The sequence below is a fragment of the Echeneis naucrates genome, chromosome 1, assembly GCF_900963305.1.
Source record: "Echeneis naucrates chromosome 1, fEcheNa1.1, whole genome shotgun sequence".
NCBI classification, from domain to species: domain Eukaryota; kingdom Metazoa; phylum Chordata; class Actinopteri; order Carangiformes; family Echeneidae; genus Echeneis; species Echeneis naucrates.
This window is the reverse complement of record NC_042511.1, coordinates 23,868,056-23,880,909: the sequence shown is the minus strand read 5'-3', so window position 1 is coordinate 23,880,909 and position 12,854 is coordinate 23,868,056. Positions and strand designations below refer to the sequence as shown.

Genomic DNA, 12,854 nt, shown 5'->3' with positions numbered 1-12,854 from the left:
TCAGAGAACAGGACGCAGCACACTTCCTTCCGCCTCTTTTTTAACACAGGTACTTACTGTGCTTCATTCATCCGCAAAATACATGAACTGAATTCGATTTATTTGCCTGTATGCTGTCCTATAGCATTTTTTTTATAAAAGGTTTTCTTTTGTTAAATTTTATTTCTATGTTTTGCCCGTTCTTTCACAGACGAGTGTAGGAACCACGAGATGACACCACGTTTCAGTCCGGTCAGATTTACTCGTCGGACCCAGCTGCTGTGGCAGTGCCGATCCTTGCGGTAACCAAAAAAAAACAAAAAAAAAACAAAACTATTCATTATTAAATAAAAACTATCGCAGGTGAGACACCTAAATGTTTATTGACAGCGGGTTTTAACAGTTAGTCTGAGTCGGGTTTTTAAACCGACTTCTCCTGCAGGCCTATCCACCGAGCAGCCAACCGGCAACAAGACCGGACAAACTTTACGACTTCAGTCCGTCACATTTTGCTGTGAGCTACTCCCCGGCCTGGTCTTCGGCGTGTTTGTGTGCTACTGACAGAAACTTGAAGAGGTCCTCGCCTGTGAGTTGCCACAGATTTGCTGGTTTCCTGTCTGATAAACCCGCACTGATGCCGAAGAAGAAGACCGGAGCCCGGAAAAAGGCCGAGAGCCGGAAAGAGCGAGAGAAACAGAGCCGAGCTAACCGGGAGCATGTAGATGTGGCCAAACACCCCTGCAACGCCAACATGGTGAATGAACCATAATAATAATAATAATAATAATAATGGTAGCTGATGCTAACACATCACAGTAGGCTGCTATTCTCTGTGTCTTACTGTGTTGTCCTTATTTGTGATCTGTTTTGCAGGAGTGTGACAAATGTCAGAGGTAAGTTACTGTTATTTACCGTGCAGCATATTTTCAGATACAACAACATCCAGACTGCCGCTAGTTGTGCACTTAACCCACATTTTATTTTTGTTTCCTCCGTACTCAGGAAACAGAAGAACAGAGCTTTCTGTTACTTCTGTAACTCAGTGCAGAAGCTGCCTGTCTGCGCTCAGTGTGGTGAGTACTGTAACTGGAATCGCCATCAATAAATAAATAAATAAATCACCAAATCAGCAATGTAATGAGCAGCCTCAACCTTTTCTGAAATCTGTGGCCGCTTCACTGCTGCGGATGAAGATGTGAATGTTTACAAACAGGCTGTAGATGTAATAATTTCATTAACAAAGACTGATGCTCTGTTTAGCAACTTTCCAATGTCCTGAAAAGAAACGTGTCTGTCTTTGGCTGCACACAGCCTGTGTTTGGAAACAGTCCCTTTAGTGGCCAAAGGTCTCCAGAAGCAAACTGTTGCATAGCTCACTGGGTGAAATTTTCTCAGGGCTTAGCGTTCTGCTTAATGGAAGGTGAGGCTGCTCTGAGCGATAGCGGGGTAGAGCGTGCGCCTGCCAATAACCCAGGTCACCCGCATTTGGGTCAGGCGCTTGTGTTTCTTCTGACCCGGTATATTCCCTGAGCCCACAAGCTACATACAGCCTGATGGTCAGAAGCTACTTTTTACATCCTACACACAAAGAAAATCCTCCAGTAGGCTGCCCTCCTCCCGGCACCGTGTTCGTCAGCCCTGGAGAATCCACCCAAATGTGGAAGTATATGGGCCATACTCAGGCTGTGGAACCGGGATGTGTACTGGGGCAGAAGTTTTATGTTTCTATTTGTGAACTGGCTGCTGCAAACAAGCCTCGTGTGTCATCAGCCGCAAAGCATAACAATTGGTTCTTCGTGCGGACATGCAGCTTCATGGATGTTGACACTAGTTCACAATTTCTTACTCTCTTTTCAATCAAACTGCCAGACAGTCAACGCTGTATAACACAAACAGAGCAGCCCTGAGGAGGTATGTGCTTCCAGACCAGGGGTGTATGTGAACATTGCCAGGAGCCCAACAAATGCCTATAACATGAACTGTAAATATACTGTCTATATCTTTCATTCGAATCTTTTATTTCCATCCATGGACATTTCCAATAATGCATCTTGACCACATTATGAATTTGAAGCTCGAGCCCATGCTGAGATCACAAAATCCCTTCACGTAGATGTTGAAAGCATTCCACATCAGCGGCAACGTCTTTGATAGAAAACAATTCTACATCATTCCAGCATAAAGATTCACCATCATAAAGAAACAAAACAAGCTAAAATCACTGAATTGGCTTGTGATGTCTGATTAAACTACTCCATTTCAAATGTCTCTATTGTTAGGCAAAACCAAGTGCATGAAGTCCTCAGACTGTGTTATCAAACATCCAGGGATCCACAGCACTGGGATGGCCATGGTGGTGAGTTTACAACATTTCTTAAAATGTTTAAACACGACGATGGTCTCTTTGTGTGGTGTCCTTATGTGGACTGCTTGACTAGGTTTTTATTGTGTGTGGCTTGTGGCTTGGTGGTTTTGTGTTTGCAGTTTTTTACGTCTGTTTTCAAATTGGCAATTGATTCAACTGAAGAGGAAATGCACTTGTCAGTAAAAGTTGCCTTGCCCTGCACTGAGATAGGCTTGAAATAAGATGTTATGAACACATAGTGTACAGTAAATAGTGTGCGCCGATTGGGCAGGTCATATGTACAAACTTTAGATAAAGTTAGTGACCATTAGAGAGGAATTATCTAGTCGCGCTCGTGCACTTTGTATCATATTGCACGGTTATGCAAGTACACTCGTGACCTAATAATTATAATATTGACTATCAGTGATGTGCATGCAACATGTTCACCACGTAGTATCAGATAGGCAGCAGAATAATGACATGAGACAGATACGGGAAGTACAGTAAATTGTTAAGAGGGCACTATATATGCCTTACACCCACAGTTTGCTTTCATAATTAAACATGAATGAAAAGCTTTGGGCAAAATTCAAATTTAATGGCAATCCAAGCTCAATGAATTTACGTTAGCACCTTTGAAAAGCATACTTCCAAATCAGTTTTAATTTTCTTTTTACTTCCTTATCACAAGGGGGCAGTATGTGACTTCTGTGAAGCTTGGGTGTGCCACGGTAGGAAATGTCTGAGCACTCACGCCTGTGCATGTCCCCTCACCGATGCTGACTGCATTGAGTGCGAGCGCGGTGTCTGGGATCACGGTAAGAGCTTAAACTTTCGGTTGAAACTCACCCGTGTGCATCAGTGTCACAGTAAAAAATCCCCACCGTCTCCTTTAACTGTCTTGTCAGGAGGACGAATTTTCCGCTGCTCCTTTTGTCAAAACTTCTTGTGTGAGGACGATCAGTTTGAGCACCAGGCAAGCTGCCAAGTCCTTCAGGCAGAAACATTCAAGTGTGAGTGATTGAGCTTCCCTTTCAGATTGTTATCATAGTCATTTTGTGGTTAAAAGGAATAATGAAGTATATCTGTTCCACTGCAGAATAACTTCAGTGTAGCGCAAAAGCTTGATTACAGTCTTTTTCCTTTTGTCCCACACAATTTTAGGTGTTTCCTGTAATAGGTTGGGCCAACACTCGTGCCTGCGCTGTAAGGTGAGGAGAACACACAGTTTATTAGGTACACCTAGCTGAACTAAATGTGACGTGAACAACAGTCTTCCAATAATCCTCCTTTGTGAAGGTCATGTTACCTTTCATAGACAAGTGTTTTATTACTTTGTTGCCTTTGAACTCTATTCTGCTAGACAGAGGCGGGTCAAAACTGCGACCAAGTTCCTGCGATCTTAAGGCTGAACTAAGCATTGAAATAGAACCAACATTCCCATTGTTGTAGCTCAGTAAAGGATTAAAACGCCCATTTCCTAAAAATGTTTTCTCTTCACGTATATTTGCTTTTGGTTTGTTTCAGAACAGAAACTATACTTGGCAGGTAGTAAATGTTATTTAAACAAAAGATTAATGCATCAGAGATTCCAGTTACAGCACAAAAAATATTGGTCTCCACTCAGGTTTCAAACCTCGCAAATGAGGCAGAAATTATTTCCAGACAAAGATTTTCTTTCTTTCTTTTTTTTTTTTTTTTTAACCTTTACTGGTGTTTCAGTGTTTAGTTCAGCCAAATGATCTCTGAACTTTTGCTCAGTCAGATGTGTATGCCAGGCATTTTAGGATTAACAGTGACAGTTATTATACTGCAGTGATTCGAATGCAGCTTAGCGTCACATCTGCTTGCAGCTTAATCCATCCATTCATCCATCTTCTACTGCGTTTCCTTTTCTGGGTCACGGGGCTGCTGGAGCCAATCCCAGCGCACACTGGGCGAGGGGCGGGGTCCACCCTGGACGGGTCACCAGTCCATCACAGGGCCAACACACAGAGACAGACAGAGACCAACAACCACTCACACTCGCCTTTAGAGTCACCAGTTAAAGTAGACACGCATGTCTTTGGACGGTGGGAGTAAACCCACGCAGACACGTGAAGAACATGCAAACTGCGCACACAAAGAACCCAGGCCGGGAACCAAACCCGCGACCTTCTTAGTGTGGCGACCGCACTAACCACTACGCCGCCGTGCTGCCAGCTTGCAGCTTAATGTTAATATAAAATTTTAAAGGCATCAAGGGGGATGTATGCAATTGATAAAATAAATAGGAAAAAAAACCCCTCAAGGGACTGATTATAAGTGTTCCTTGCTGCTGCTTTACGGATGATAGGAGCAAAAAGGCCCAATTAGTTTGTTTTATTTGTCTGAACAAGTCCAAGTTATTGGAATTTAATTTGTTATTTCATACCAGATTTAAAGCCACTTCAAGATAATACACATTGGCTTCAGAAAGTGGTCAGACTCCTTCAGTTTACATTGTTATGTATTTTACTGTAAATTGATAAATTAGCTATTTTTGCCCCTCCCAATAAGCCAAAAGGACAACATGAAAACACACACATAAACTTTGCATCAATAGGAAGATCCTTCCAACTTCTACTAGCTTTAAGCCTTGTTTTTTTGGCCGCGACTCTTGTTTTCTACTGTTGGTTTGAATCTTTGTGCCCATAGGTAACCTGTTCCTCCAGTCTCAGGTGACACGGAGCAGGTTTTAATCTTTTCTGTTTATTTGCTGTATTCAGTTTTGCTTCATTTCTGTCCAGTCTCCCTTCCCTTGTCACTCCCCCAAAGCATGCTGGGAGCTGTCAGGATGCTATCAATCTGCATATGACCTGTACCTATCAAATACAGTGTTTGAGGCTACGCCTGTCATGTGACTTGATTTGCAATGGCTCCCACCCAGCCAGTTCAAGACTGATCGATTTCAGGTCAGAGGCCTCCATTACAGCAGGTTTTCCCATCTCTGCAGATCTGAAAAACATCTGAAGTTTTGAAAGAGAAAGGTGCACCAATACACACACACAGTGTTGCGTGACGAGCACGGCCACAAATTCAAGATAAGAAATGTTTTCCCCCTTCTGTGGAGGCTGAGATTGTCTAAAAGGATGAATGTTATCCACCCAATACACACAGACAGCCTGTTGTCGGTATTAAAAGGCATGTCACGTTCTGTAATGGGGGTTTTGTCTCTGACTGCGTTGTTAGTAGAGCCGCTGTCAATAAGGAAATTCCCCATCGACCATCTGATTCCTCATGCAATCCACCACTTTGTGCCACAACAGTATTTTAAATTCAGTTCACCTCTGACCCCTCAGGCCTGTTACTGTGACGACCACGCCAAGAGTAAGGTTTTCAAACAAGAGAAGGGAAAAGCTCCACCATGTCCCAAATGTGGCCACGAAACGCAGGAGACCAAAGACCTCAGCATGTCCAGTGAGTAAATATTTTATTTCCAGTAAATTTAGGAGGAAGCTAATGTGCATGAAGATTTCCTGTTGAGTAATGATTTTCAAAAGCGAAAGCAAACAATCAGGCGCATTCTTCTGATTATTTTTTTTTTTTTTTTTTTTTTTTTTTTTCTTCTTCCTCCCTACCTAAAAGGTTAAATAACCTGCACAGTTGGTCATCTAGTCTTGGTACATATTATGTAATTCCTTCCTTGTAGATTATTGTGTTATTGGCTATTGATTAATTCACCAAACTATTTTTCGAATTGATCATGTATGGAAAATTCAGTTCCAAAAATTCAGAATTGCAATTAAAACAATGTGTCGAGTGATGACATTGACTGAGCTTCAGGGTTTACTCCAGAGCTTTGAAATAGTACTTTGATGGTAAAGGATACGAGATAAAATCTGCCAAATCACAGAGCCTGTTGTTGCTGTAATTTAATATTATCAGCATGGAAGACTGACACAAGGAATGATATATAAAGCAGTGTCTTCTCAAAGAGCTTTGTTGAAAGTGTTATTATGTATCTGGTATGTGTAGTTGCTCACAAAAGGCTTTACAATATTTACATTTTCATAAAAAAAACAGCAAAATAGTTTGTTTCATGAATGTTTAAATGTTTGATTTTTCCACCTGATAACCCAAGGACATGTTAGCTATCACTGCACATTGACTTAGATAGATATTATCTTTAGGGCACATAGGGCAGGGCGAAAGTTTGTTGTTAGGGAGTTAGCCAGTGAGTCTGTCTTTTTTTTTTTTTTTGGTCGCACAAGTTTCTTGTGTTTATTCTACAAAAAAAAAAAGTACAGTGTGGTAATATTGAGCAGTCTTACAACATTCAGTCCAAATCGGTAACAATGATTTAATTTTATTTTGTCACGCTATAATGTATTGGAGTGTTTGAACAGTCATTGTAACAAATGAAATAATTAACAATCAGATATCAATCAGTGTTTTCAAAAGACAGCGTTAAGTGAGCTACGTGTTTGGACTGTTTTTAAACCATTTATCATTTTCTAAAAAGCACAGAAACACAGAATGTATTGCGTCACTGTCCCAGTAAATAAATTCAGAACTAATTCCCGATCATTGGCTTCCCCTCCAGCTCGCACGCTGAAATTTGGCCGCCAGGCTGGCGTTGACGATTATGACGATTACGATGACGGAGCGTCGGGGTACGACTCCTACTGGAAGAACTTAGCATCTGGAGGCAGAGACCAACAGGAGGACTACGGAGAAGAGGACGATGACGAGGAAGATGACTACGAGGAGGAGGATGAAGAGGAGGAGGAGGAGGGAGACGAAGAGGAAGAGGAGGATGAGGAGGCTGAAGAGGAAACTGCTGCTGATTCCATGGCTGCTCTTAAATTGGACGGGACTACTGCCTGAATTCAGGCAGAAACTGCAAAGTCTTGGTTTTGATGCTGCTCAGTAGAGGCACGTCCTCAAAATGTTGATACAATATCAAGGTTTCTGTACTTATTTCAATACTGTACTATGAGGAATACAAATGTACAGGAAGTGAAAAAATAAAGCTCAAATAACTGAGTTGCGGTTTGAATCAGAAGTTGACTCAGATTTATTGTCAAGTGTTATTTGACAGTTTTTATACTAAACATTGTGAACACATCCAGTTTGTACCAAAAAAATATATTTGTTTTTTGTTTTTTTGTTTTTTTGATAATCAGATGTACTCAAAATGTAGGAGGCTGACTTAATGTGCGGGAGTCAGAATGGCTGCAAAGCTATTTTTGATTTGATGAGCAGTTTTTTTATATGAAAATATACAACCTGAAACTGCAACAGTTGCTGTTTTCTAAATACCTTTTCCCAGTTTAAGTTTTCTATTTTACATTATTGTTTCTTCTCACTGCATGATTTGGGCAGAAATTAAATATTATCCTGAAAATTATGTTTCCATCAGTTTACAGTGATTTGAAATTGGGAAAGCAAATGCTTTTTTTTTTTTTATTGACAAACATAATTCACTCTAAACAAAACACCCACACACAAACAAAGTAATAATTAATGGCTAAAAAGATCAATGAGCATTAGGAGACCGGGAGAAAATTTTAACCTAAACTAAAGTGAAAAAAGGATGATAATTGCAGCGGGACAACAAGGTGACAGGTAGCTGTGAGCCACATGGGTATATTTGTGATGCGGACCACAAAGAGCCAACACCTTCACTGTTGCTTCTCTGAAAACAAAATACAGATCTCAGCTCAACTTTGACTTCAGAGTGGCAGTTTCATGTCTGCAGCCCCTTTTTGAGAGGATGTGCAGTGCAGAACAGGCACATTGCAGCCACTAATACAGGGAAAGCGCTCTTTGTTTTGTTTTTTGGCACAGATTACAAATGAAACACCATTTCAGTATTTGACTACTGTACTTTTTGTTTTTAATTCAAGATATCAGTTAAGCAGGCACAACTGCTCTCTGATTTTCTTTTTGAACTTGGCGTTGATGTTTTTTTTATTTTATTTTATTTTATTTTGATTCATATAAAATGTGGCTGATATACTTGTTGTTAGTAAGTTCAATAAAATGAAATGTAATTTCAGGGTCAAGTGGGGCTGGAAAATCCGCACTTGTTCAAAGAGGGGAATGACCAAAACAGTTTGAGAACCAGCTGAAAGCAGAGAGCAGATATTGGTGCTCTTGAGGTAAAAAAAAAAACAAAAACAAAACACTGACATGTGAAACTAATGTGGTCTTCAGTGTGACCACAATCCGAAACCCAGTGATGTACAATAACTGTAATGAAAGCAGCTTGAAATAAATTTGGAACGTCATTGGTTCATATTTCCAAACTTCCTCATAATGAGTTCCCGGCCAGATGACACCGGACTTCACAGTGTAATAACAGACAGATAAGAGTTATGATCCTGATCATCTGCAGCTTCCCTGCTCCGTCTGACTGCGCTTCTTATAACTTCAGGGCTTAAAGAGCGGAGACGGCGGCGGCCGGACGTAAAGCCGACCGGAGCCACGAAGTGACGAATCGGAGGAGGAGTGTAGTTCTGAGCCGGATCAGGGCGTGGAGGGCCCGCGGTGAGGGACCGTATCTGAGCGCAGGCAGCCGGGACTCACGCATTAGTAATCTGGACGCGGGCCAATGAGACATAGCAGCTTTATTAACACAAGTGAGATGCAAAAATGTGAACTTGCGCCGCTTCTCCGCCGGACAGGAGAGCCCCAGCAGCCGCCGAGCCGATGACAAACTTCATGACCCCCGCAAAGACCGCATGCCCCGCAGCCCCGCGCGCGGTAAGAGCACTCTGCGGACGCGTGTTTGTGCGTGAGCTTGTGTGAATGTGCGTGGGTTTGTTTGGGATGTGTGACCAAAGATGAAGCTGTCGGGCCGACCTGTAGTTCGCCCTGCCTCCTGTCTGAACTCCAGGAGTTGCTGTGAACTTGTCCCGAGCGGACACGTGTTGGCGGGTTCGAGGCCCCCCGGGGGCCCACGTGCGCCCCCGAGGTGCCATTTCACCTGCTGAGGCTGAAACGTGAACCATTACTCTGATTTGCTTAAAAGCAGTCAGTAACCTGAGCGCTGTCAGAGGGTCAGTTTCACTTTCAGTTCAGAGCCAGCGGGGGGAGACCCGGTTCAACAAGCGCTTCCTTCTGTTTGCCTGATTGAGCGATGACTTGAACTAAGACCACAAACATCTGCCCCTCCAAATCACGCATCAGTGTTTGGAAATAAGCAGTTTGCTCCGTTTCTCTAACTCCGGAGCTTTTAGTAAATGGATATTGGCTTTGGGATAAAAAAAAAGGAAGTAAAGGAAGTAAATAATAATAATAATAATAATAGAGAATGCAGTTTTCGTCACTGTTTTTGTAAACTCCCTCACATTAAGATTTGTGACAACATGCCATTCACGGTCCAATTATAGCTGCAGTTTCCAGCACATAAATAAACCCGCACTGCCAGGATGCACAAGGTGACAGACAGGTCACTTTCCTGTCTCCGGGCCCAACTTACGACTTCAAACTGAAGCTGTTGTGGAATCAGCTCTCCTATGAAAGGCTTGAAAATATGCCTGCTGATATGAATCTTCTGATGTGCAGATTGTTTTGGTTTTGCTTTTTGCTGTCACTGAGATTTTGGATTGGATTGAAAAGTCTATGAGGAGTGGAAGCCAGAAAGATGAAACTTTGGAAGTGATAATTTCAACAGGTGATGATAATCAGCTGGATATTTACTATTTATCACTCAACACATTCTGACATTTACAGTTTACAGCAAGTCATTCAGAGCAAAATGAGCAAAAGATCAGCTAAAGATCCATCAGCTAGCCACCAGTTCTGGGGATACAATTCATTGTTATTTGCTGAAACTTTACAAAACAAACAATTGTTAATTTATTGAGAATATATCTATAAATTATTTCTTACCGTTTTGTTTTGTAAGTAATTTTCTTTTAACAATGACAGTGTCAGGGCACGTCATTCGTACATAAAACACTTATTGTCTGGAGGTAATGGGGGTGTCCTCTTCTCGTCCTCTGTAATCAGTCCACTTTTCACATTTATCCTCAAATTGTCTCCCTTGTGGTGTCAGTTTGTGTGTGATTTTTCTCTTCCACGGTCCACAGGCACTGCTCCTCAGTCGGTCCGTCTACTTTGTACCACACTCTCGTAATTGTTTCTTTACTTGATGATAGCAGCACTTTAACAAGATACTCATCCTCTTTTTGCATTATTTCTCCTGTTAGGTAGAGTATCTTACATGCTTTTGGTATCTCATATCTGTGTTGCTGTTTCAAATTTCAAAAATGTGACTTTGTGTCCAACAATTGGTCAAAACAAGGGAAGTTACACACGACGCGTGTTAATTAATGAAATTAGCGTGTTAATAGAAAAGGAAAGACTCAAAGAATGCAAACAGGAACGTACGGCAGCAGAACATCTGATTTCAATGAAAAGAAAAGGTCGAGAATTGAAGATGCTAAACTCATTAAATGATGTCGTTAAATGATGAACGTCTTGTGATTTATCAGCGTGTTAAACACGCTGCATGTTTAAGTCAAATCCAGAGAGGATTCAAATCATGCTTGAAATACAACGTGAACCTGAACTCTGACTACAGTCTCATTCAAACTACAGCCTGAAGGACGAGCATCTAACATTTCCTTTCATTATTCCTAGAAAGGCAACCAGTTCGAGCAAACCTGTAAGCTGTGCCGAGAGAGCCACAAAATTCAGGTGTGGCTTTGTTTCTTACTTCTGAGGTAGGCATACAGTGTGCGACTCATTTCTCTAAATTTACCATAGACCAAAGGATTTTTTCTACAATCCACAGTGTGGCTGTAAAGAAACATGCTGTTTACTTTGGTATTGTCTATTTTAGATTTTTCAAATGAAAAATTGAAATAATTTTGCATGTACAGTTCATCGGAAACCGATAATATCAAGTTTAATGCCAAAAACGCTTCACGTCATATGATCAATGGTTTGTTAATACCGGAACGTTGCATTTCTACACGACATTGACATTAACCTAGCTTTCACTTTAGCTAGTTTAAGGCAACTGTAGTTGGAGAAAGATTTTCCCACGTTTTTATAACGAATGAATGAATTGTAATAACTGTCTTTTTTCTCTTAAAGCATCTTGAACATTTCAGTGTGTGCGGCCTCTAATACAGCGATGTTGCAGGAATGTGTGAAGATGATAACTAAAAGCATTGAGGTGAGAGAAGGTACCCAATAAAATTGGAACTTGGCTATTTTTCTTAATATACTTATGACAACAATATTTCTTTATAATGTCAGAACCATCATCATTTTGTGATTGTGTTGACTTTGCTGCCATCTATCCCTTTTATGCATAGCCTCAGTTGTGTCATTTGTTTTTCCCTGCCCCTTTTCAGAGGTCTGATGCCATGCTGTACTCTCCGTCAGTTCATGATATTAAAGTAAGTTGTAAAAGTACATGTTGAAATTGAACTTTGATGACGCATGACATCTTAGAAATAGTTTGACAGTATAATTTTTCGTCAGTGGTCTTTATGGGTGGATGGGTGAAAGAACTTTAGGGAACCTTCAGCTGAAGCCATCTGCACATTTAAGTCCATCAAATGCAGAAATGTCCTTTGGAGACTTTAAACCTACAAGGAAAGAAGTATAACCTTGCTCAAATAAACAAAAATGATGTCCAGATATCACATCTAAATTTGTTACACTTGTTACAACCTGATTATTTTATGTTGATGCAAACAACAATACTGCACTTGACCTAACCTTAATTCTTCAACTTGATCCAAATGATTTTCTTAACATTTCAGTTATTGAAGTAAATCAATAGGAATTAATGTTTGCATTGACACCAGTTAATTCATTTACATATGACCAAACTGTATTTTTCACATTTTATTTTACTTAAAAACTGTGCTTCTTGTTTTATAAATCTATAAAAAGACACTTGGCCAACAGATTACTTTAAATGTATTTATTCATGTTTAACATATGAACCTTACACAACATATTTAACGTTAAAACAAATTAAATGAAGCGCTGGCTGACTAGCTAGCTAGCTAATGTTAGCTAGCTGACGACGGAGTTGGTTAGAACTGTCTCCGATCCGACTTCTTTCATTTGTTTTAACGTTAAATATGTTGCATAAGGTTCATATGTTAGCCCAAATTAAGCTGTGACAACATACAATACTAAAACTTGAATTATCTCCAACTGCTTTGCTACTTACGTTTATCTTTGGACGAAATCCACCCAGGACGATGTCCAATGGCGTGTCAGCATGCTGAAAGAGAGCTGTCAGACTTGTACGTGTGCGCCGACTGTGCAGTGTTTGAGTGAAAAACTGCATGTTACACTTTTAGAGTGTATCTTAACTGACTTTTCAGCTACACTGACTAACAGAGGGTCATTTTCAAATCCATTAAATCCAGTCATCTGATAAAAATTCAAGTCAAATTTTCTGTTGCCGGTCTTTTCATTTCCTCTCCATACAGGAAGTGATCTGGGGATTAGTTATAGCAGCTTCATCATCATTGTACTGGCACATGACTTGGACAAAAGGCTGACGATTTGTTCACATCTACTTATT

At 40.7% G+C, this 12,854-nt stretch overlaps 1 protein-coding gene across 2 annotated transcripts; it reads left to right on the top strand.

Annotated features, from left to right (window-relative positions):
- The first annotated feature begins 215 nt into the window (after positions 1 to 215).
- znf330 (zinc finger protein 330) lies at positions 216 to 7,688 on the top strand. 2 transcript variants are annotated; one of them, XM_029501327.1, is made up of 10 exons: positions 293 to 342; positions 422 to 733; positions 853 to 872; positions 982 to 1,052; positions 2,259 to 2,335; positions 3,018 to 3,144; positions 3,235 to 3,339; positions 3,491 to 3,537; positions 5,647 to 5,764; positions 6,891 to 7,688. In XM_029501327.1, exons 2-10 carry the CDS (start codon positions 614 to 616, stop codon positions 7,172 to 7,174), a joined length of 969 nt encoding a protein of 322 aa, XP_029357187.1. In that variant the 5' UTR covers positions 293 to 342; positions 422 to 613; the 3' UTR covers positions 7,175 to 7,688. The 2 variants fall into 2 exon arrangements, with proteins under 2 accessions (XP_029357179.1, XP_029357187.1); XM_029501319.1 differs by having other exon boundaries at positions 216 to 733.
- The last annotated feature ends 5,166 nt before the right edge of the window (positions 7,689 to 12,854 follow it).

Coding starts and splice junctions, on each gene's coding strand:
- znf330 (XM_029501319.1), top strand. CDS start 614: ATGCCGAAGAAGAAGACCGGAGCCCGGAAAAAGGCCGAGAGCCGGAAA. Junction 1,053..2,258: donor GCCTGTCTGCGCTCAGTGTG/GTGAGTACTGTA, acceptor CTCTATTGTTAG/GCAAAACCAAGTGCATGAAG. Junction 3,340..3,490: donor TCAGGCAGAAACATTCAAGT/GTGAGTGATTGA, acceptor ACACAATTTTAG/GTGTTTCCTGTAATAGGTTG.